Here is a 25,075-nt window from a genome sequence, read left to right as displayed (position 1 = left end):
CTAGCTCGAGTCTTTGTTTTAGCTACTTCAACCAGGTTCTTAGGCATCTGCAAAGCTTTCAGCCTCAATTCGGAGTTTAAGTGGAATGCTAATAACTGTTTCAACTTTTAAAATTTACATCAAATTAATTTTCGTACGAGGTTTGTATAAGCTTCCGCTGCATAACTCGTATAGAGTTTTGAGTATTCCAAAGACCGAAATACAATTCACCCTGTAAAAACCTATCAAAAAACATTTAGTATACCATTTTCAGATATAATTCTGAAAAGACTTGATGTTTTTTTAATCAAATGTCTACTCAACGTACATTTTGGGTCAAAGTGTCCAAAGCAGAGAGAGCGGCTTCTAAAATAGGCATTGCTTCTGCTAGGTCAGCATTGCACTCGTCCTTGATTGCCTGCGCTGCTTTTGCCTGTTCGTTTGCAACTGCTTCGTCGGCTTTCACAATTTTCTCCGTTTTGGCCACTTCGACTGAATCTCGCTCTATGATCACCATTATTTCGTCAACCTAAACCAAAGAAAAATAGCTCAATTAGCAGAAAATGTCTAATGAACCGTTAAGATAATCTTAAACCTTTTAAATACTTTTTTGTTATTTTCTCCTCTCGTCAAAAAGAGGGCCCAAGCTTTTTTTAAATTACTCATTGCTTTAGGTCCAGCGGCGTATGGAAATAGGCCAAAGTTTAGTTCCAGCGTAACTTCTAGAATTGGATCTTTCATTTGCTCTAATTTACCGAAAATATCGATTCATATTCCGATCTTGAACAAAAAATAAACGGAACATTCTAGCAAGATATTAATAGTTCCATTTAGCTTGCCTCAAATGAAACAAGACTGCTCGTATCAGGACAAAGCACTGAAATTTCCGACTGCCATTTAAATGGTATCCAGAAGTTCTGCCAATTTTCTGAATCTTAGGCTGTTCATATGAAAATTTAAGCGTTACAAGCTGAGTCGTGTATGTGATTTAAAAACCAATTGGCAGCTTCATTGGCACCAAACTCAAAATATGAAAGTCTGTTTATATTGACTGTTTATCTTATCAACTGCATTAAAACGTGTCAGCGTGAATATATGTGAAAATTCTTACATAATTTCCTACATGCAAAATTCCGTGTAAGCAATTTTCGAATAGTTTCATTTGGTAATTTTTAGAGGGACCAGGGAAATTGGAAAAGAGCCCGATGATGTAGCGCGGGATAGTTTGCCACGCAATTAATTTATAGAACTACCAAATTAGTCATACTCGTGGAAGGATACTGTAGTGGTGTGCACAACCGACTGGGCGCCTACAGATAGAGATAAATATACCGAGGGAAAAGAGTTTTGCAAAATTGAACTGATTAAAAAAAACCACCCCGATCATAAAAATTCCCCATTTTCTTTGAAAGTCGGAACAATAAAAAAAAGGACATTTTTGACTGATTAAGTCGCCGCTTTCTTCTTAAGAGATCGAAATATATCGTGAGTTAATTGTCCAAAAATTCTCAATTTTCAAACAGTCAAAAAATTAAATTAAAAAATCACAAAAGAAGTGTCTCAGTGCTTTCATGCCTTTACATTGTATAGAAAAACTCCACATTTGAACAAAAAGAATCTAGTTGAAAAACTGAAACTTTTCTGAAAAAAAAACGCTGAAAGCAAACTTTTTATCCTTTTTCGAAACTCGAAACAAAATTATTAAATTCCCATTCACCTAATACAAAACTTCCTAACACATTGAAGTTTACTCGGGAAAAACAAGATAAAGACTAGGATAGCCAGTTGCTGTGCAAGTAGCACAAAACGTTCTGACCATATACATAATAACTACAAATAAAAGTTCTTCAAGTTTTTAAGTTCGACAAATCGGCGTCGTTTTTTGAGCGTGGTGTGATAAGAAAACTATAAGCACTCGTAAACAATTAGTAAATTAGGCATCATCAACAAGAGTTGTCTGCAAAAAAAAAAGAATAACAAAAAAAGGAAAAAAAAACTTTTAAAAAATGCGAATTTTTTTCTATTTTTTCGAACGATTTTTTTTCTAATTTTAAGAATGTTTTTTTTTTGCCAAATTTTCAAAACCGTTTAAAAATTTAAGAAAAAAAAATGTTCAGTCTAAATAAGTAATTTAACAAATTATCTACACTTTATTTAGTCAAAATTAAACGAAAAACCAAAGATTTCAAACTGGTTTTTCTCGAAGCTAGGAATTTCTTTTGAAAATTTCAAAAATTGTACGCATCACGACTGAAAGGGTTTAAACATGATATATCTCTCAACCCATCCAATGATTATTTGTGGCACCTGATTTAACGTGGAAAACGAAAAGAAAAACAAACCCGAATACAAAGTTCCTCGCCAAGTCGGGTAACATGTCGAAAGCAGCTTTGTTTCTGTGTGACATTAGTAATGGAAGTCCCTCTAAATCATTTTTTTAGAGATGAAAAAAATCAAAATTTTAAACAGCTGATCAGTTCTATCATGTGATATTTCAGTAGTTCTAATACGTTGTATTCACAAAAAAAAAACACAAAGGCGAAGATGAGCTATAAGTTTCACTGAAGCAGGGTCCCAAAGCTCAAAAAATTGTTTTAGTTCTCATCTATAACCCAATGGTTTTTTCGTTGTTATACTATTTCAGTGCTATCCATAAATTTTGCTCTGTTTTTTCATCCTCGCGTCATAGAAAATTTTTTAACATCTAGGAAGCCCTTTGGTCGGAAAGCAATCTGAACGAGATACGAGCGTCAAAAATTATTCTAAAGTCGATTCGCCTCTAGATGTGACCTTGATGTGATTTGCACATATAAAAAAAAGGATTATTTTAGAATCATCATGCTAAAATCTTTTGGCCGATATCTCTTAGCTGATCTTTTTTTAGCCGGAGTCGTTATAAAAACAGTCTTTTTTAATTAAAAGGAAGAAATTAGGTACCCGTGTCGAGGTCCGCGACTTCAGCAAAGACCGGCGCGACTCAAATTTGGCAATTCTACACCGGCGCGACTTTAAATTGGCAACTCCAGACCGGCGCGACCAAAACTTGGCAACTGAAGAACGGCGCGACTAAAAAAAAAGCACCACGACCGGCGCGAATCAAAACACCGTTGGAACCGGCGCGACCTAAGGTAATAGCGCTACCGGCGCGACTGAAATTTTTCAATTTCGAACCGGCGCGACTGAGAATAAACCGCTTCATAAAAGAACTAAGCGCCGCGGCGTGACCTAAGAAAAGACTTAAGCGGTGCGACTTGAGAAAAGACTTAAGCGGCGCCACTTGAGAAAAGACTTAAGGGCGCAACTTAAGAAAATACTTAAGCGGCGCGAAATAAGAAAAGGTTTAAGCGGTGCGACTTAAGAAAAGAATTATTAAGGGGCGCGACTTAAGAAAAGACTTAATCGGCGCGACTTAAGAAAAAACTTAATGGGCACGACATGAAAAAAGACTTCAGCGGTACGACTTAAGAAAAGATTTAAGCGGTGCGACTTAAGAAAAGACTTAAGCGGCGCAACTAAGAAAAGATTTAAGCGGCGCGACTTAAGAAAAGACTTAAGCGGCGCGGCGCGAGTTAGGAAAAGACTTAAGCGTTGCGGCGCGTTTTAAGAAAAGGTTTTAGCGGCGCGGCGCGACTTGAGAAAATACTTCAGCGGCGCAGCGCGACTTAAGAAAAAGCTAAAGCGGCGCGACTTAAGAAAAGGCTTGAGCGGCGCGGCGCGATGCGACTTAAGAAAAGACTTGAGCGGCGCGCGCGACTTAAGAAAAGACTTGAGCGGCAAGACTTCAGAAAAGACTTAAGCTTTGCGGCGCGACTTAAGAAAATACTTAAGCGGCGCGGCGCGATTTTAGAAATAAATCAAGCGGCGCCACGCGACTTAAGAAAGGACTTAAGCGGAGCGACTTAAGAAAATGCTTAAGCGGCGCGACTTAAGAAAAGACTTAACCGACGCGACTTAAGAAAATACTTAAGCGGCGCGACTTAAGAAAAGACTTAAGCGGCGCGACTTGAAAAAAAAAATACTTAATTTGCGCAACTTGAGAAGAGACTTGGGCGGCGCAACTTAAGAGAAGACTTAAGCGGCGCGAAATAAGAAAAGACTTAAGCGGTGCGACTTAAGAAAAGACTTAAGCGGCGCGACTTAATAAAAGACTTAAGCGGCGCGAAATAAGAAAAGACTTAAGCAGGGCGACTTAAGAAAAGACTTAAGCGGCGCGACTTAAGAAAAGACTTAAGCGGCGCCACTTGAGAAAAGACTTAAGCGGCGCAAAATAAGAAAAGATTTAAGCGGTGCGACTTAAGAAAAGAATTATTAAGGGGCGCGACTTAAGAAAAGATTTAAGCGGCGCGACTTAAGAAAAAACTTAAGCGGCGCGAAATAAGAAATGACTTAAGCGGCGCGAAATAAGAAAAGACTTAAGCAGGACGACTTAAGAAAAGACTTAAGCGGCGCGACTTAAGAAAATACTTAAGCGGCGCCACTTGAGAAAAGAATAAGCGGCGCAAAATAAGAAAAGATTTAAGCGGTGCGACTTAAGAAAAGAATTATTAAGGAGCGCGACTTAAGAAAAGACTTAAGCGGCGCGACTTAAGAAAAAACTTACGGGGCACGACATGAGAAAAGACTTAAGCGGTACGACTTAAGAAAAGATTTAAGCGGTGCGACTTAAGAAAAGACTTAAGCGGCGCAACTAAGAAAGGACTTAAGCGGCGCGACTTGAGAAAAGACTTAAGCGGCGCGGCGCGAGTTAGGAAAAGACTTAAGCGTTGCGGCGCGTTTTAAGAAAAGGTTTTCATGGCGCGGCGCGACTTTAGAAAATACTTCAGCGGCGCGGCGCGACTTAAGAAAAGGCTTGAGCGGCGCGGCGCGACGCGACTTAACAAAAGATTTGAGCGGCGCGGCGCGACTTAAGAAAAGACTTGAGCGGCAAGACTTAAGAAAAGACTTAAGCATTGCGGCGCGACTTAAGAAAATACTTAAGCGGCGCAGCGCGATTTTTGAAATAAATTAAGCGGCGCCGCGCGACTTAAGAAAGGACTTAAGCGGCGCGACTTAAGAAAATGCTTAAGCGGCGCGACTTAAGAAAAGACTTAACCGGCGCGACTTAAGAAAATACTTAAGCGGCGCGACTTAAGAAAAGACTTAAGCGGCGCGATTTGAAAAAAAAGACTTAATTTGCGCGACTTGAGAAGAGACTTAGGCGGCGCAAATTAAGAGAAGACTTAAGCGGCACGAAATAAGAAAAGTCTTAAGCGGTGCGACTTAAGAAAAGACTTAAGCAGCGCGACTTAATAAAAGACTTAAGCGTCGCGACTTGAGAAAAAACTTAAGCGGCGCAACTCAAGAAAACACTTAAGCGGCGCGAAATAAGAAAGGCTTAAGCGGCGCGAAATAAGAAAAGACTTAAGCGGGGCGACTTAGGAAAACAATTAAGCAGCGCGACTTAAGAAAAGACTTAAGCGGCGCCACTTGAGAAAAGACTTAAGCGGCGCGACTTAAGAGAAGGCTTAAGCGGCGTGACTTATGAAAAGACTTAAGCGTTGCGGCGCGACTTAAGAAAAGACTTAAGCGGCAGGACGCGACTTAAGAAAAGACTTAAGCGGCAGGACGAGACTTAAGAAAAGACTTAAGCGGCAGGACGCGACTTAACAAAAAATTTAAGCGGCGCGGCGCAGCGCGACTTAAGAAAAGATTTAAGCAGCGCGGCGCGACTTAATAAAAAACTGTAGCGGCGCGGCGCGACTTTAAAAAAAGAATTAAGCGTTGCGGCGCGACTTAAGAAAAATCTTAAGCGGCGCGGCGTGACTTCAGAAAAGACTTATGCGGCGCGGCGCGACTTAAGAAATTACTTAAGCGGCATTACTTAAGAAAAGACTTAAGTGGCGCGACTTGAGAAAAAACTTAAGCGGCGAGACATAAGAAAAGACTTAAGTGCCGCGGCGCGACTTCAGAAAAGACTTTAGCGGCGTGGCGCGACTTAAGAAAAAACTTAAGCATTGCGGCGCGACTTAAGAAAAGATTTAAGCAGCGCGGCGCGACTTAATAGAAAACTGTAGCGGCGCGGCGCGACTTTAAAAAAAGAATTAAGCGTTGCGGCGCGACTTAAGAAAAATCTTAAGCGGCGCGGCGTGACTTCAGAAAAGACTTATGCGGCGCGGCGCGACTTAAGAAATTACTTAAGCGGCATTACTTAAGAAAAGACTTAAGTGGCGCGACTTGAGAAAAAATTTAAGCGGCGAGACATAAGAAAAGAGTTAAGTGCCGCGGCGCGACTTCAGAAAAGACTTTAGCGGCGTGGCGCGACTTAAGAAAAAACTTAAGCATTGCGGCGCGACTTAAGAAAATACTTAAGCGGCGCGGCGCGACTTTAGAAAATACTTAAGCGGCGCCGCGCGACTTAAGAAAGGACTTAAGCGGCGCGAAATAAGAAAAGATTTAAGCGGTGCGACTTAAGAAAAGAATTATTAAGGGGCACGACATGAGAAAAGACTTAAGCGGTACGACTTAAGAAAAGATTTAAGCGGCGCGACTTAAGAGAAGGCTTAAGCGGCGTGACTTATGAAAAGACTTAAGCGTTGCGGCGCGACTTAAGAAAAGACTTAAGCGGCAGGACGCGACTAAGAAAAGACTTAAGCGGCAGGACGCGACTTAACAAAAAATTTAAGCGGCGCGGCGCAGCGCGACTTAAGAAAAGATTTAAGCAGCGCGGCGCGACTTAATAAAAAACTGTAGCGGCGCGGCGCGACTTTAAAAAAAGAATTAAGCGTTGCGGCGCGACTTAAGAAAAATCTTAAGCGGCGCGGCGTGACTTCAGAAAAGACTTATGCGGCGCGGCGCGACTTAAGAAATTACTTAAGCGGCATTACTTACGAAAAGACTTAAGTGGCGCGACTTGAGAAAAAACTTAAGCGGCGAGACATAAGAAAAGACTTAAGTGCCGCGGCGCGACTTCAGAAAAGACTTTAGCGGCGTGGCGCGACTTAAGAAAAAAGTTAAGCATTGCGGCGCGACTTAAGAAAACACTTAAGCGGCGCGGCGCAACTTTAGAAAATACTTAAGCGGCGCCGCGCGACTTAAGAAAGGACTTAAGCGGCGCGAAATAAGAAAAGATTTAAGCGGTGCGACTTAAGAAAAGAATTATTAAGGGGCACGACATGAGAAAAGACTTAAGCGGTACGACTTAAGAAAAGATTTAAGCGGCGCGACTTAAGAAAAGACTTAAGCGGCGCAACTAAGAAAGGACTTAAGCGGCGCGATTTGAAAAAAAAGACCTAATTTGCGCGACTTGAGAAGAGACTTAGGCGGCGCAAATTAAGAGAAGATTTAAGCGGCACGAAATAAGAAAAGACTTAAGCGGTGCGACTTAAGAAAAGACTTAAGCAGCGCGACTTAATAAAAGACTTAAGCGTCGCGATTTGAGAAAAAACTTAAGCGACGCAACTCAAGAAAACACTTAAGCGGCGCGAAATAAGAAAAGACTTAAGCGGCGCGAAATAAGAAAAGACTTAAGCGGGGCGACTTAGGAAAAAAATTAAGCGGCGCGACTTAAGAAAAGACTTAAGCGGCGCCACTTAAGAAAAGTTTTAAGCGGCAACACTTGAGAAAACACTTAAGCGGCGCGAAATAAGAAAAGACTTAAGCGGGGCGACTTAAGTAAATACTTAAGCGGCGCGAAATAAGAAAAGACTTAAGCGGGGCGACTTAGGAAAAAAATTAAGCGGCGCGACTTAAGAGAAGGCTTAAGCGGCGTGACTTATGAAAAGACTTAAGCGTTGCGGCGCGACTTAAGAAAAGACTTAAGCGGCAGGACGCGACTTAAGAAAAAACTTAAGCGGCAGGACGCGACTTAAGAAAAGACTTAAGCGGCAGGACGCGACTTAACAAAAAATTTAAGCGGCGCGGCGCAGCGCGACTTAAGAAAAGATTTAAGCAGCGCGGCGCGACTTAATAAAAAACTGTAGCGGCGCAGAGCGACTTTAAAAAAAGAATTAAGCGTTGCGGCGCGACTTAAGAAAACACTTAAGCGGCGCGGCGTGACTTCAGAAAAGACTTATGCGGCGCGGCGCGACTTAAGAAATTACTTAAGCGGCATTACTTAAGAAAAGACTTAAGTGGCGCGACTTGAAAAAAAACTTAAGCGGCGAGACATAAGAAAAGACTTAAGTGCCGCGGCGCGACTTCAGAAAAGACTTTAGCGGCGTGGCGCGACTTAAGAAAAAAGTTAAGCATTGCGTTGCGACTTAAGAAGATACTTAAGCGGCGCGGCGCGGCGCGACTTTAGAAAATACTTAAGCGGCGCCGCGCGACTTAAGAAAGGACTTAAGCGGCGCGAAATAAGAAAAGATTTAAGCGGTGCGACTTAAGAAAAGAATTATTAAGGGGCACGACATGAGAAAAGACTTAAGCGGTACGACTTAAGAAAAGATTTAAGCGGTGCGACTTAAGAAAAGACTTAAGCGGCGCAACTAAGAAAGGACTTAAGCGGCGCGACTTGAGAAAAGACTTAAGCGGCGCGGCAGGAGTTAGGAAAAGACTTAAGCGTTGCGGCGCGTTTTAAGAAAAGTTTTAGCGACGCGGCGCGACTTTAGAAAATACTTCAGCGGCGCGGCGCGACTTAAGAAAAAGCGAAAGCGGCGCGACTTAAGAAAAGGCTTGAGCGGCGCGACTTAAGAAAAAATTTGAGCGACAAGACTTAAGAAAAGACTTAAGCATTGCAGCGCGACTTAAGAAAATACTTAAGCGGCGCGGCGCGATTTTAGAAAAAAACTTAAGTGGCGCCGCGCGACTTAAGAAAGGACTTAAGCGGCGCGACTTAAGAGAATGCTTAAGCGGCGCGACTTAAGAAAAGACTTAACCGGCGCGACTTAAGAAAAGACTTAAGCGGCGCAAAATAAGAAAAGACTTAAGCGGCGCGAAATAAGAAAATACTTAAGCGGGGCGACTTAAGAAGAGACTTAAGCTGCGCGACTTAAGAAAAAACTTAAGCGGTACGACTTAAGAGAAGGCTTAAGCAGCAGGACGCAACTTAACAAAAAATTTAAGCGGCGCGGCGCGGCGCGGCGCAGCGCGGCGCAGCGCGACTTAAGAAAAGATTTAAGCAGCGCGGCGCGACTTAAAATTTTTTTTAGCGGCGCGGCGCGACTCTAAAAAAAGGCTTAAGCGTTGCGGCGGGATTTAAGAAAATACTTAAGCGGCGCGGCGTGACTTAAGAAAAAACTTATGCGGCGCGGCGCGACTTAAAAAAATTACTTAAGCGGCATTACTTAAGAAAAGACTTAAGTGGCGCGACTTGAGAAAAGACTTAAGCGGCGAGATATAAGAAAATACTTAAGTGCCGCGGCGCGAGTTCAGAAAAGACTTTAGCGGCGTGGCGCGACTTAAGAAAAGACTTAAGCATTGCGGCGCGACTTAAGAAAATACTTAAGCGGCGCGGCGCGACTTTAGAAAATACTTAAGCGGCGCCGCGCGACCTAAGAAAGGACTTAAGCGGCGCGATTTCAGAAAAGGCTTAAGCGGCGCGACTTAAAAAAAGACTTAAGCGGCGTGACTTAATAAAAGACTTAAGCGGCGCGACTAAAAAAAAGACTTAATTTGCGCAACTTGAGAAGAGACTTAGGCGGCGCAACTTAAGAGAAGAGTTAAGCGGCGCGACTTAATAAAAGACTTAAGCGGCGCGACTTGAGAAAAGACTTCAGCGCGCAACTCAAGAAAACACTTAAGCGGCGCGAAATAAGAAAAGACTTAAGCGGCGCAAAATAAGAAAAGATTTAAGCGGGGCGACTTAAGAAAAGACTTAAGCGGCGCGACTTAAGAAAAGACTTAAGCGGCGCCACTTGAGAAAAAACTTAAGCGGCGCGACTTAAGAGAAGGCTTAAGCGGCGCGACTTATAAAAAGACTTAAGCGTTGCGGCGCGACTTAAGAAAAGACTTAAGCGGCACGGCGCGACTTAAGGAAAGACTTAAGCAGCAGGACGCGACTTAACAATAAATTTAAGCGGCGCGGCGCGACTTAATAAAAGATTTAAGCAGCGCGGCGCGACTTTAAAAAATTTTTAGCGGCGCGGCGCGACTTTAAAAAAAGACTTAAGCGTTGCGTCGCGACTTAAGAAAACACTTGAGCGGCGCGGCGTGACTTAAGAAAAGACTTATGCGGCGCGGCGCGACTTAAGAAATTACTTAAGCGGCATTACTTAAGAAAAGACTTAAGTTGCGCGACTAGAGAAAAGACTTAAGCGGCGAGACATAAGAAAAGACTTAAGTGCCGCGGCGCGACTTCAGAAAAGATTTTAGCGGCGTGGCGCGATTTAAGAAAATACTTAAGCATTGCGGCGCGACTTTAAAAAATACTTAAGCGGCGCGGCGCGACTTTAGAAAACACTTAAGCGGCGCCGCGCGACTTAAGAAAGGACTTAAGCGGCGCGACTTCAGAAAATAATTAAACGGCGCGACTTAAGAAAAGACCTAAACGGCGCGGCGCGACTTTAGAAAATGCTTAAGCGGCGCCGCGCGACTTAAGAAAGGACTTAAGTGGCGCGACTTCAGAAAATACTTAAACGGCGTGACTTAAGAGAAGACCTAAACGGCGCGGCGCGACTTTAGAAAATACTTAAGCGGCGCCGCGCGACTTAAGAAAGGACTTAAGTTGCGCGACTTAAGAAAAAGGCTTAAGCGGCGCGACTTAAGAAAAGACTTAAGCGGCATGACTTAAGAAAAGACTTAAGCGGCGCGACTTAAGAAAAGACTCAAAAGGTGCGAAATAAGAAAGGACTTAGACGGCGCGACTTAAAAAAAGACTTAAGTGGCTCGACTTGAGAAAAGACCTAAACGGCGCGGCGCGACTTTAGAAAATACTTAAGCGGCGCCGCGCGACTTAAGAAAGGACTTAAGTGGCGCGACTTCAGAAAATACATAAACGGCGCGACTTAAGAAAAGACTCAAAAGGTGCGAAATAAGAAAGGACTTAGACGGCGCGACTTCAGAAAATACTTAAACGGCGCGACTTAAGAAAAGACCAAAACGGCGCGGCGCGACTTTAGAAAAAACTTAAGCGGCGCCGCGCGACTTAAGAAAGGACTTAAGTGGCGCGACTTCAGAAAATACTTAAACGGCGTGACTTAAGAGAAGACCTAAACGGCGCGGCGCGACTTTAGAAAATACTTAAGCGGCGCCGCGCGACTTAAGAAAGGACTTAAGTGGCGCGACTTAAGAAAAGGCTTAAGCGGCGCGACTTAAGAAAAGACTTAAGCGGCATGACTTAAGAAAAGACTTAAGCTGTGCGACTTAAGAAAAGACTTATGCGGCGCGACTTAAGAAAAGACTTAAGCGGCGCGACTTGAGAAAAGACTTAAGCGGCGCGACTTAAGAAAAAACTTTAGCGGCGGGGCGCGACTTCGGAAAAGACGTAAGCGGCATGACTTAAGAAAAGACTTAAGCGGCGCGACTTAAGAAAAGACTCAAAAGGTGCGAAATAAGAAAGGACTTAGACGGCGTGACTTAAAAAAAGACTTAAGTGGCGCGACTTGAGAAAATACTTAAGCGCCGCGGCGCGACTTAAGAAAATACTTAAGCGGCGCAGCGCGACTTCAGAAAAATCTTAAGCGGCGCGACTTAAGAAAAGGCTTAAGCGGCGCGACTTAAGAAAAGATTTAAGTGGCGCGACTTAAGAAAAAGCTTAAGCGGCGCGACTTAAGAAAAGACTTAAGCGGCATGACTTAAGAAAAGACTTAAGCGGCGCGACTTAAGAAAAGACTCAAAAGGTGCGAAATAAGAAAGGACTTAGACGGCGCGACTTAAAAAAAGACTTAAGTTGCGCGACGTGAGAAAATACTTAAGCGCCGCGGCGCGACTTAAGAAAAGACTTAAGCGGCGCAGCGCGACTTCAGAAAAAACTTAAGCGGCACGACTTAAGAAAAGACTTAAGCGGCACGACATAAGAAAAGACCTAAGCGGCACGAATTAACAAAAGACTTAAACGGTGCCACTTAAGAAAAGACTTAAGCGGCGCAGCGCAACTTCAAAAAAAACTTAAGCGGCGCGACTTAACAAAAGACTTAAACGGTGCGACTTAAGAAAAGACTTAAGCGGCGCGACTTAAGAAAAGACTCAAAAGCTGCGAAATAAGAAAGGACTTAGACGACGCGACTTAAAAAAAGACTTAAGTGGCGCGACTTGAGAAAATACTTAAGCGCCGCGGCGCGACTTAAGAAAAGAATTAAGCGGCGCAGCGCGACTTTAGAAAAAACTTAAGCGGCGCGACTTAAGAAAAGACTTAAGCGGCACGACATAAGAAAGGACCTAAGCGGCACGACTTAACAAAGGACTTAAACGGTGCGACTTAAGAAAAGATTTAAGCGGCGCGACTTAAGAAAAGACTTAAGTGGCGCGACTTAAGAAAAGGCTTAAGCGGCGCGACTTAAAAAAAAGACTTAAGCGGCATGACTTAAGAAAAGACTTAAGCGGCGCGACTTAAGAAAAGAATCAAAAGGTGCGAAATAAGAAAGGACTTAGACGGCGCGACTTAAAAAATGACTTAAGTGGCTCGACTTGAGAAAATACTTAAGCGCCGCGGCGCGACTTAAGAAAAGACTTAAGCGGCGCGACTTAAGAAAAGGCTTAAGCGGCGCGACTTAAGAAAAGACCTAAGCGGCACGACTTAACAAAAGACTTAAACGGTGCGACTTAAGAAAAGACTTAAGCGGCGCAGCGCGACTTCAGAAAAAACTTAAGCGGCGCGACTTAAGAAAAGACTTAAGCGGCACGACATAAGAAAAGACCTAAGCGGCACGACTTAACAAAAGACTTAAACGGTGCGACTTAAGAAAAGACTTAAGCGGCGCGACATAAGAAAATACTTAAGCGCCGCGGCGCGACGTAAGAAAAGACTTAAGCGGCGCAGCACGACTTCAGAAAAAACTTAAGCGGCGCGACTTAAGAAAAGACTTAAGCGGCACGACATAAGAAAAGACCTAAGCGGCACGACTTAACAAAAGACTTAAACGGTGCGACTTAAGAAAAAACTTAAGCGGCGCGACTTGAGAAAAGACTTAAGCGGTGCGACTTAAGAAAAGGCTTAATCAGCGCTACTTATGAAAAAACTTAAGCGTTGCGGCGCGTTTCAAGAAAAGACTTAAGCAGCGCGCCGCGACTTAAGAAAAGACTTTAGCGGCGCGGCGCGACTTTAGAAAATATTTAAGCGGCGCGGAGCGACTTAGGAAAAGGCTAAAGCGGCGCGACTTAATAAAGACTTAAGCGGCGCGGCGCGGCGCGACTTAAGAAAAGACTTGAGCGGCAAGACTTAAGAAAATACTTAAGCATTGCGGCGCGACTTAAGAAAATAATAAAGCGGCGCGGCGCGACTTCAGAAAATACTTAAGCGACGCCGCGCGACTAAAGAAAGGACTTAAGCGGCGCGACTTAAAAAAAGTCTCAGCGGCGCGACTAAAGAAAAGAATTAAGCGGGGCGACATAAGAAAAGACTTAAGCGACGCGACTTAAGAAAAGACTCAAGCGGCGCGACTCAAGAAAAGACTTAAGCGGCGCGACTTAAGAAAAGACTTAAGCTGTGCGACTTAAGAAAAGACTTATGCGGCGCGACTCAAGAAAAGACTTAAGCGGCGCGACTTGAGAAAAGACTTAAGCGGCGCGACTTAAGAAAAAACTTTAGCGGCGGGGCGCGACTTCGGAAAAGACGTAAGCGGCGCGACTTAAGAAAAGACTTAAGTGGCGCGGCGCGACGTCAGAAAAGACTTAAGCGGCGCGACTTAAGAAAAGACTTAAGCGGTACGACATCAGAAGAGACTTAAGCGGTACGACTTAAGAAAAGACTTAAGCGGTGCGACTTAAGAAAAGACTGAAGCGGCGCTACTTGAGGGGAGACTTAAGCGGCGCGACTTATGAAAAAACTTAAGCGTTGCGGCGCGTTTCAAGTAAAGACTTAAGCAGCGCGGCGCGACTTAAGAAAAGACTTTAGCGGCACGGCGCGATTTAAGAAAAGGCTTAATCAGCGCTACTTATGAAAAAACTTAAGCGTTGCGGCGCGTTTCAAGAAAAGACTTAAGCAGCGCGCCGCGACTTAAGAAAAGACTTTAGCGGCACGGCGCGACTTTAGAAAATACTTCAGCGGCGCGGCGCGACTTAAAAAAGGCTTAAGCGGCGCGACTTAAGAAAAGAATTGAGCGGCGCGGCGCGGCGCGGCGGGACTTAAGAAAAGACTTGAGCGGCAAGACTTAAGAAAAGACTTAAGCATTGCGGCGCAACTTTAGAAAATATTAAAGCGGCGCGGCGCGACTTCAGAAAATACTTAAGCGACGCCGCGCGACTAAAGAAAGGACTTAAGCGGCGCGACTTAAGAAAATGTCTCAGCGGCGCGACTAAAGAAAAGAATTAAGCTGGGCGACTTAAGAAAAGAATTAAGCGGCGCGACTTAAGAAAAGACTCAAGCGGCGCGACTCAAGAAAAGACTTAAGCGGCGCGACTTAAGAAAAGACTTAAGCTGTGCGACTTAAGAAAAGATCTAAGCGGTGCGACTTAAGAAAAGACTTAAGCGGCGCGACTTGAGAAAAGACTCAAGCGGCGCGACTTAAGAAAAAACTTTAGCGGCGGGGCGCGATTTCAGAAAATACTTAAGCGGCGCGACTTAAGAAAATACTTAAGTGGCGCGGCGCGACGTCAGAAAAGACTTAAGCGGCGCGACTTAAGAAAAGACTTAAGCGGTACGACATAAGAAGAGACTTAAGCGGTACGACTTAAGAAAAGACTTAAGCGGTGCGACTTAAGAAAAGACTTAAGCGGCGCGACTTGAGAGGAGACTTAAGAGGCGCGACTTAAGAAAAGGCTTAATCGGCGCGACTTATGAAAAAACTTAAGCGTTGCAGCGCGTTTCAGGTAAAGACTTAAGCAGCGCGGCGCGACTTAAGAACAGACTTAAGCGGCTCGACTTAAGAAAGGCTTAAGCGGCGCGACTTAAGAAAAGACTTGAGCGGGTGACTTAAGAAAAGACTCAAAAGGTGCGAAATAAGAAAGGGTTTAAACAGCGCGACTTAAGAAAAGACTTCAGCGGCGCGACTAAAGAAAAGACTTAAGCGGCGCGGAGCGATTTAAGAAAATACTTAAGCGGCGCGGCGCGACTTTAGAAAATACTTAAGCGGCGCCGCGCGACTTAAGAAAGGACTTAAGTGGCGCGACTTCAGAAAAAGCTTAAGCGGCGCGACTTAAGAAAAGACTTAAGCGGCGTGACTTAAGAAAAGACTTAAGCGGCGCGACTTGAAAAAAAAGACTTAATTAGACTTAGGCGGCGCATTTTAAGAGAAGACTTAAGCGGCGCGAAATAAGAAAAGACTTAAGCGGTGCGACTAAAGAAAAGACTTAAGCGGCGCGACTTAATAAAAGTCTTAAGCGGCGCGACTTGAGAAAAGACTTAAGCGGCACAACTCAAGAAAACACTTAAGCAGCGCGAAATAAGAAAAGACTTAAGCGGCGCGAAATAAGAAAAGACTTAAGCGGGGCGACTTAAGTAAATACTTAAGCGGCGCGACTTAAGAAAAGACTTAAGCGGCTCCACTTGAGAAAAAATTTAAGCGGCGCGACTTAAGAAAAGGCTTAAGCGGCGCGACTTATGAAAAGACATAAGCGTTGCGGCGCGACTTAAGAAAAGACTTAAGCGGCACGGCGCGACTTAAGGAAAGACTTAAACAGCAGGACGCGACTTAACAAAAAATTTAAGCGGCGCGGCGCGACTTTAAAAAAAGACTTAAGCGTTGCGGCGCGACTTAAGAAAACACTTAAGCGGCGCGGCGTGACTTAAGAAAAGACTTATGCGGCGCGGCGCGACTTAAGAAATTACTTAAGCGGCATTACTTAAGAAAAGACTTAAGTTGCGCGACTAGAGAAAAGACTTAAGCGGCGAGACATAAGAAAAGACTTAAGTGCCGCGGCGCGACTTCAGAAAAGACTTTAGCGGCGTGGCGCGACTTAAGAAAAGACTTAAGCATTGCGGCGCGACTTAAAAAAATACTTAAGCGGCGCGGCGCGACTTTAGAAAATGATTAAGCGGCGCCGCCCGACTTAAGAAAGGACTTAAGCGGCGCGACTTCAGAAAATATTTAAACGGCGCGACTTGAGAAAAGACTTAGGCGGCGTGACTTAAGAAAATACCTAAACGGCGCGGCGCGACTTTAGAAAATACTTAAGCGGCGCCGCGCGACTTTAGAAAATACTTAAGCGGCGCCGCGCGACTTAAGAAAGGACTTAAGCGGCGCGACTTAAGAAAAGGCTTAAGCGGCGCGACTTAAGAAAAGACTTAAGCGGCATGACTTAAAAAAAGACTTAAGCGGCGCGACTTAAGAAAAAACTCAAAAGGTGCGAAATAAGAAATGACTTAAATGGCGCGACTTAAAAAAAACTTGAGCGGCGAGACTTAAGAAAAGACTTAAGTGGCGCGACTTGAGAAAAGACTTAAGCGGCGCGACATAAGAAAATACTTAAGCGCCGCGGCGCGACTTAAGAAAATACTTAAGCGGCGCGGCGCGACTTCAGAAAAGACTTAAGCGGCGCGACTTAAGAAAAAGCTTAAGCGGCACGACATGAGAAAAGACTTAAGCGGCACGACTTAACAAAAGACTTAAACGGTGCGACTTAAGAAAAGACTTAAGCGGCGCGACTTAAGAAAAGACTTAAGCGGCGCGACTTAAGAAAAGGCTTAATCAGCGCTACTTATGCAAAAAACTTAAGCGTTGCGGCGCGTTTCAAGAAAATACTTCAGCGGCGCGGCGCGACTTAAGAAAAGGCTAAAGCGGCGCGACTTAAAAAAAGGCTTAAGCGGCGTGGCGTGGCGCGGCGCGACGCGACTTAAGAAAAGACTTGAGCGGCAAGACTTAAGTATTGCGGCGTGACTTAAGAAAATATTAAAGCGGCGCGGCGCGACTTCAGAAAATACTTAAGCGACGCCGCGCGACTTAAGAAAGGACTTAAGCGGCGCGACTTAAGAAAATGCCTCAGCGGCGCGACTTAAGAAAATACTTAAGCTGGGCGACTTAAGAAAAGACTTAAGCGGCGCGACTTAAGAAAAGACTCAAGCGGCGCGACTTAAGAAAAAACTTAAGCGGCGCGACTTAAGAAAAGACTTAGGCTGTGCGACTTAAGAAAAGACTTAAGCGGCGCGACTTGAGAAAAGACTTAAGCGGCGCGACTTGAATAAAGACTTAAGCGGCGCGACTTAAGAAAAAACTTCAGCGGCGCGGCGCGACTTCAGAAAATACTTAAGCGGCGCGACTTAAGAAAAGACTTAAGTGGCGTGGCGCGACGTCAGAAATGACTTAAGCGGCGCGACTTAAGAAAAGACTTAAGCGGTACGACATAAGAAGAGACTTAAGCGGTACGACTACGACTTAAGAAAAGACTTGAGCGGACGACTTAAGAAAATACTTAAAAGGTGCGAAATAAGAAAAGGCTTAATCGGCGCGACTTATAAAAAAAAACTTAAGCGTTGCGGCGCGTTTCAAGTAAAGACTTAAGCAGCGCGGCGCGACTTAAGAAAAGACTTAAGCGGCTCGACTTAAGAAAGGCTTAAGCGGCGCGACTTAAGAAAAGACTTGAGCGGGCGACTTAAGAAAAGACTTAAAAGGTGCGAAATAAGAAAGGGTTTAAACGGCGCCACTTAAGAAAGGCTTAAGCGGCGCGACTAAAAAAAAGGCTTAAGCGGCGCGGCGCGACTTAAAAAAAAACTTGATGGCGCGACGCGACTTGAGAAAAGACTAAAGCGACGCGACTTGAGAAAAGACTTAAGCGGCGCGACGCGACTTAAGAAAATACTTAAGCGGCGCGACTTGAGAGAAGATTTAAGCGTCCCGATTTAAGAAAAAACTTCAGCGGCGCGGCGCGGCTTCAGAAAAGACTTAAGCGGCGCGACTTAAGAAAAGACTTAAGCGGCGCGGCGCGACTACAGAAAAGACTTAAGCGGCGCGACTTAAGAAAAGACTTAAGCGGCACGACATAAGAAAAAACTTAAGCGGCACGAATTAACAAGACTTAATTGGTGCGACTTAAGAAAAGATTTAGGCGGCGCGACTTAAGAAAAAGCTTAATCGGCGCGACTTATGAAAAAACTTAAGCGTTGCGGCGCGTTTCAAGAAAAGACTTAAGCAGCGCGGCGCGACTTAAGAAAAGACTTTAGCGGCGCGGCGCGACTTTAGAAAATATTTCAGCGGCGCGGCGCGACTTAAGAAAAGCCTAAAGCGGCGCGACTTAATAAAAGGCTTAAGCGGCGCGGCGCGACTTTAGAAAAGACTTGAGCGGCAAGACTTAAGAAAAAACTTGAGCATTGCGGCGCGACTTAAGAAAACACTAAAGCGGCGCGGCGCGACTTCAGAAAATACTAAAGCGACGCCGCGCGACTTAAGAAAGGACTTAAGCGGCGCGACTTAAGAAAATGCTACATCGGCGCGACTTAAAAAAAGACTTAAGCTGGGCGACTTAAGAAAAGACTTAAGTGGCGCGACTTAAGAAAAGACTTAAGCGGTACGACATAAGAAGAGACATAAGCGGTACGACTTAAGAAAAGACTTAAGCGGTGCGACTTAAGAAAAGACTTAAGCGGCGCGACTTGAGAAAAGACTTGAGCGGGCGACTTTAGAAAAGACTTAAGCGGTGCGACTTAAGAAAAGACTTAAGTGGCGCGACTTATGAAAAAACTTAAGCGTTGCGGCGCGTTTCAAGTAAAGACTTAAGCAGCGCGGCGCGACTTAAGAAAAGACTTAAGCGGCTCGACTTAAGAAAGGCTTAAGCGGCGCGACTTAAGAAAAGACTTGAGCGGGCGACTTAAGAAAAGACTTAAGCGGTGCGACTTAAGAAAATACTTAAACGGCGCGACTTATGAAAAAACTTAAGCTTTGCGGAGGGTTTCAAGTAACGACTTAAGCAGCGCGGCGCGACTTAAGAAAAGACTTAAGCGGCTCGACTTAAGGAAGGCTTAAGCGGCGCGACTTAAGAAAAGACTTGAGCGGGCGACTTAAGAAAAGACTTAAGTGGTGCGACTTAAGAAAATACTTAAGCGGCGCGACTTATGAAAAAACTTAAGCGTTGCGGAGGGTTTCAAGTAACGACTTAAGCATCGCGGCGCGAATTAAGAAAAGACTTACGCGGCGCGACTAAAGAAAGTGCTTAAGCGGCGCGGCGCGACTTAAAAAAAGACTTGATGGCGCGACGCGACTTGAGAAAAGACTTAAGCGCGCGACTTAACAAAAGACTTAAGCGGCGCGACGCGACTTATCAAAAGACTTAAGCGGCGCGACTTGAGAGAAGATTTAAGCGGCGCGACTTAAGAAAAAACTTCAGCGGCGCGGCGTGACTTCAGAAAAGACTTAAGCGGCGCGACTTAAGAACAGACTTAAGCGGCGCGGCGCGACTTCAGAAAAGACTTAAGCGGCGCGACTTAAGAAAAGACTTAAGTGGCATGACATAAGAAAAGACTTAAGCGGCACGACTTAACAAAAGACTTAAACGGTGCGACTTAAGAAAAGACTTAAACGGCGCGACTTGAGAGAAGACTTAAGCGCGCGACTTAAGAAAAGGCTTAATCGGCGCGACTTATGAAAAAACTTAAGCGTTGCGGCGCGTTTCAAGAAAAGACTTAAGCAGCGCGGCACGACTTAAAAAAAGACTTTAGCGGCGCGGCGCGACTTTAGAAAATATTTCAGCGGCGCGGCGCGACTTAAGAAAAGGCTAAAGCGGCGCGACTTAATAAAAGGCTTAAGCGGCGTGGCGTGGCGTGGCGTGGCGCGGCGCGGCGCGACTTAAGAAAAGACTTGAGCGGCAAGACTTAAGAAAGACTTAAGCATTACGGTGCGACTTAAGAAAATTTTAAAGCGGCGCGGCGCGACTTCAGAAAATACTTAAGCGACGCCGCGCGACTTAAGAAAGGACTTAAGCGGCGCGACTTAAAAACATGCCTCAGCGGCAGGACTTAAGAAAAGACTTAAGCTTGGCGGCTTAAGAAAAGACTTAAGCGGCGCGACTTAAGAAAAGGCTCAAGCGGCGCGACTTAAGAAAAAACTTAAGCGGCGCGAATTAAGAAAAGATTTAAGCTGTGCGACTTAAGAAAAGACTTAAGCGGCGCGACTTCAGAAAAGACTTAAGCGGCGCGACTTGAGAAAAGACTTAAGCGGCGCGACTTATGAAAAAATTTCAGCGTCGCGGCGCGACTTCAGAGAAGACTTAAGCGGCGCGACTTAAGAAAATACTTAAGTGGCGCGGCGCGACGTCAGAAAAGACTTAAGCGGCGCGACTTAAGAAAAGACTTAAGCGGTACGAAATAAGAAGAGACTTAAGTGGTACGACTTAAGAAAAGACTTAAGCGGTGCGACTTAAGAAAAGACTTAAGCGGCGCGACTTGAAGAAAGATTTAAGCGGCGCGACTAAAGAAAAAGCTTAAGCGGCGCGACTTAAGAAAAGACTTAAGCTGTGCGACTTAAGAAAAGACTTAAGAGGCGCGACTTAAGAAAAGACTTAAGCGGCTTGACTTGAGAAAAGACTTAAGCGGCGCGACTTAAGAAAAAACTTGACCGGTGAGGCGCGACTTCAGAAAAGACTTAAGCGGCGCGACTTATGACAAGACTTAAGCGGCGCGACTTAAGAGCGGTTTGACATAAGAAGAGACTTAAGCGGTACGACTTAAGAAAAGACTTAAACGGTGCGACTTAAGAAAAAGCTTAAGCGGCGCGACTTATGAAAAAACTTAAGCATTGCGGCGCGACTTAAGAACAGACTTAAGCGGCGCGGCGCGACTGAAGAAAAGACTTAAGCGGCGCGGCGCGACTGAAGAAAAGACTTAAGGCGGCGCGACGCGCCTTAAGAAAAGACTTAAGCAGCGCGGCGCGACTTAAGAAAAGACTTTAGCGGCGCGACGCGACTTTAGAAAAAACTTCAGCGGCGCGGTGTGACTTAAGAAAAGACTAAAGCGGTGTGACTTAAGAAAAAGGTTCAGCGGCGCGGCGCGACGCGACTTAAGAAACAACTTAAGCGGCGCGACGTGACTTAAGAAAAGACTTGAGCGGCGGGACTTAAGAAAAGACTTAAGCGGCGCGACTTGAGAAAAGACTTAAGCGGCGCGACTTATGAAAAAACTTCAGCGGCGCGGCGCGACTTCAGAGAAGACTTAAGCGGCGCGACTTAAGAAAAGACTTAAGTGGCGCGGCGCGACGTCAGAAAAAACTTAAGCGGCGCGACTTAAGAAAATACTTAAGCGGTACGACATAAGAAGAGACTTAAGCGGTACGACTTAAGAAAAGACTTAAGCGGCGCGACTTAGGAAAAAATTTAAACGGCGCGACTTGAAAAAGACTTGATGCGGTGCGACTTAAAAAAAGACTTAAGCGGCGCGATTTAAGAAAAAGTTTAAGCGGCGTGGCGCGACTTAAGAAAAGACATAAGCGGCGCGGCGCGACTTAAGAAAAAACTTAAGCGGCGCGAAGTGACTTGACAAAAGACTAAAGCGGCGCGCCGCGAATTTAAGAAAAGAGTAGGCAATGCCCTGCGACTTAAGAAAAGACTTAAGCGGCGCGGCGCGACTTAAGAAAAAACTTAATCGGCGCGACTTGAGATAAAATTTAAGCGGCGCGACTTAAGGAAAGGTTTAAGCGGCGCGCGCAACTTAAGAAAAGACTTAAGCGACGCGGCGCGATTTTAAAAAAAATAAGCGGCGCGACGCGACTTGACAAAAGACTTAAGCGGCGCGCCGCGAAATTAAGAAAAGACTAGGCAATTCCGTGCGACTTAAGAAAAGACTTTAGCGGCGCGGCGCAACTTAAGAAAAGATATGAGCGTTGCGGCGCGACTTATGAAAAGATTTAAGCGGCGCGACTTAAGAAAAAACTTCAGCGGCGCGGCGCGACTTCAGAAAAGACTTAAGCGGCGCGACTTAAGAAAAGACTTCAGCGGCGCGGCGCGACTTCAGAAAAGACTTAAGCGGCGCGACTTAAGAAAAGACTTAAGTGGCATGACATAATAAAAGACTTAAGCGGCACGACTTAACAAAAGACTTAAACGGTGCGACTTAAGAAAAGACTTAAACGGCGCGACTTGAGAAAAGACTTAAGCGGCGCGACTTAAGAAAAGGCTTAATCGGCGCGACTTATGAAAAAACTTAAGCGTTGCGGCGCGTTTCAAGAAAAGACTTAAGCAGCGCGGCACGACTTAAGAAAAGACTTTAGCGGCGCGGCGCGACTTTAGAAAATACTTCAGCGGCGCGGCGCGACTTAAGAAAAGGCTAAAGCGGCGCGACTTAATAAAAGGCTTAAGCGGCGTGGCGCGGCGCGGCGCGACTTAAGAAAAGACTTGAGCGGCAAGACTTAAGAAAGACTTAAGCATTACGGTGCGACTTAAGAAAATTTTGAAGCGGCGCGGCGCGACTTCAGAAAATACTTAAGCGACGCCGCGCGACTTAAGAAAGGACTTAAGCGGCGCGACTTAAAAACATGCCTCAGCGGCAGGACTTAAGAAAATACTTAAGCTTGGCGGCTTAAGAAACGACTTAAGCGGCGCGACTTAAGAAAAGACTCAAGCGGCGCGACTTAAGAAAAAACTTAAGCGGCGCGACTTAAGAAAAGATTTAAGCTGTGCGACTTAAGAAAAGACTTAAGCGGCGCGACTTCAGAAAAGACTTAAGCGGCGCGACTTGAGAAAAGACTTAAGCGGCGCAACTTATGAAAAAATTTCAGCGTCGCCGCGCGACTTCAGAGAAGACTTAAGGGGCGCGACTTAAGAAAATACTTAAGTGGCGCGGCGCGACGTCAGAAAAGACTTAAGCGGTGCGACTTAAGAAAAGACTTAAGCGGTACGATATAAGAAGAGACTTAAGCGGTACGACTTAAGAAAAGACTTTAGCGGTGCGACTTAAGAAAAGACTTAAGCGGCGCGACTTGAAGAAAGATTTAAGAGGCGCGACTTAAGAAAAGACTTAAGCGGCTTGACTTGAGAAAAGACTTAAGCGGCGCGACTTAAGAAAAAACTTGACCGGCGAGGCGCGACTTCAGAAAAGACTTAAGCGGCGCGACTTATGACAAGACTTAAGCGGCGCGACTTAAGAGCGGTTTGACATAAGAAGAGACTTAAGCGGTACGACTTAAGAAAAGACTTAAACGGTGCGACTTAAGAAAAAGCTTAAGCGGCGCGACTTATGAAAAAACTTAAGCATTGCGGCGCGACTGAAGAAAAGACTTAAGCGGCGCGGCGCGACTGAAGAAAAGACTTAAGGCGGCGCAACGCGCCTTAAGAAAAGGCTTAAGCAGCGCGGCGCGACTTAAGAAAAGACTTTAGCCGCGCGACGCGACTTTAGAAAAAACTTCAGCGGCGCGGCGTGACTTAAGAAAAGGTTAAAGCGGTGTGACTTAAGAAAAGGTTCAGCGGCGCGGCGCGACGCGACTTAAGAAAAGACTTAAGCGGCGCGACGTGACTTAAGAAAAGACTTGAGCGGCGGGACTTAAGAAAAGACTTAAGCGGCGCGACTTGAGAAAAGACTTAAGCGGCGCGACTTATGAAAAAACTTCAGCGGCGCGGCGCGACTTCAGAGAAGACTTAAGCGGCGCGACTTAAGAAAAGACTTAAGTGGCGCGGCGCGACGTCAGAAAAAACTTAAGCGGCGCGACTTAAGAAAAGACTTAAGCGGTACGACATAAGAAGAGACTTAAGCGGTACGACTTAAGAAAAGACTTAAGCGGCGCGACTTAGGAAAAAATTTAAACGGCGCGAAGTGAATTGACAAAAAACTAAAGCGGCGCGATTTAAGAAAAAGTTTAAGCGGCGCGGCGCGACTTAAGAAAAGACATAAGCGGCGCGGCGCTGAAAAGAAAAAACTTAAGCGGCGCGAAGTGACTTGACAAAAGACTAAAGCGGCGCGCCGCGAATTTAAGAAAAGACTAGGCAATGCCGTGCGACTTAAGAAAAGATTTTAGCGGCGCGGCGCGACTTAAGAAAAAACTTAATCGGCGCGACTTGAGATAAAATTTAAGCGGCGCGACTTAAGAAAAGGTTTAAGCGGCGCGCGCAACTTAAGAAAAGACTTAAGCGACGCGATTTAAGAAAAATCTTAAGCGGCGCGGCGCGACTTAAGAAAAGACATAAGCGGCGCGGCGCGACTTAAGAAAAAACTTAAGCGGCGCGAAGTGACTTGACAAAAGACTAAAGCGGCGCGCCGCGAATTTAAGAAAAGACTAGGCAATGCCGTGCGACTTAAGAAAAGACTTTAGCGGCGCGGCGCGACTTAAGAAAAAACTTAATCGGCGCGAAGTGACTTGACAAAAGACAAAAGCGGCGCGCCGCGAATTTAAGAAAAGACTAGGCAATGCCGTGCGACTTAAGAAAAGACTTTAGCGGCGCGGCGCGACTTAAAAAAAAACTTAATCGGCGCGACTTGAGATAAAATTTAAGCGGCGCGACTTAAGAAAAGGTTTAAGCGGCGCGCGCAACTTAAGAAAAGACTTAAGCGACGCGGCGCGACTTTAAAAAAAATAAGCGGCGCGACGCGACTTGACAAAAGACTTAATGCGGTGCGACTTAAAAAAAGACTTAAGCGGCGCGATTTAAGAAAAAGTTTAAGCGGCGCGGCGCGACTTAAGAAAAGACATAAGAGGCGCGGCGCGACTTAAGAAAAAACTTAAGCGGCGCGAAGTGACTTGACAAAAGACTAAAGCGGCGCGCCGCGAATTTAAGAAAAGACTAGGCAATGCCGTGCGACTTAAGAAAAGATTTTAGCGGCGCGGCGCGACTTAAGAAAAAACTTAATCGGCGCGACTTGAGATAAAATTTAAGCGGCGCGACTTAAGAAAAGGTTTAAGCGGCGCGCGCAACTTAAGAAAAGACTTAAGCGACGCGGCGCGACTTTAAAAAAAATAAGCGGCGCGACGCGACTTGACAAAAGACTTAAGCGGCGCGCCGCGAAATTAAGAAAAGACTAGGCAATTCCGTGCGACTTAAGAAAAGACTTTAGCGGCGCGGCGCAACTTAAGAAAAGATATGAGCGTTGCGGCGCGACTTATGAAAAGATTTAAGTGGCGCGGCGTGAATTAAGAAAAGACTTAGGCAGCGCGGCACGACTTTAAAAAAAAGACTT

General features: G+C 45.2%; 1 protein-coding gene across 1 annotated transcript in view; it reads right to left on the bottom strand.

Moving 5' to 3' along the window:
* LOC134855131 (dynein axonemal heavy chain 7-like) overlaps positions 1-25,075 on the bottom strand; it is a 366,992-nt gene that overhangs the window by 77,128 nt on the left and 264,789 nt on the right. The window contains 1 exon segment of the mRNA XM_063871543.1: positions 308-508. Coding sequence (XP_063727613.1) covers positions 308-508 — 201 coding nt within the window.

The sequence above is a fragment of the Symsagittifera roscoffensis genome, chromosome 10, assembly GCF_963678635.1.
Source record: "Symsagittifera roscoffensis chromosome 10, txSymRosc1.1, whole genome shotgun sequence".
Classification (NCBI taxonomy): domain Eukaryota; kingdom Metazoa; phylum Xenacoelomorpha; order Acoela; family Convolutidae; genus Symsagittifera; species Symsagittifera roscoffensis.
The sequence above is the reverse complement of the archived record's forward strand: the minus strand, read 5'-3'. Positions and strand labels throughout refer to the sequence as shown.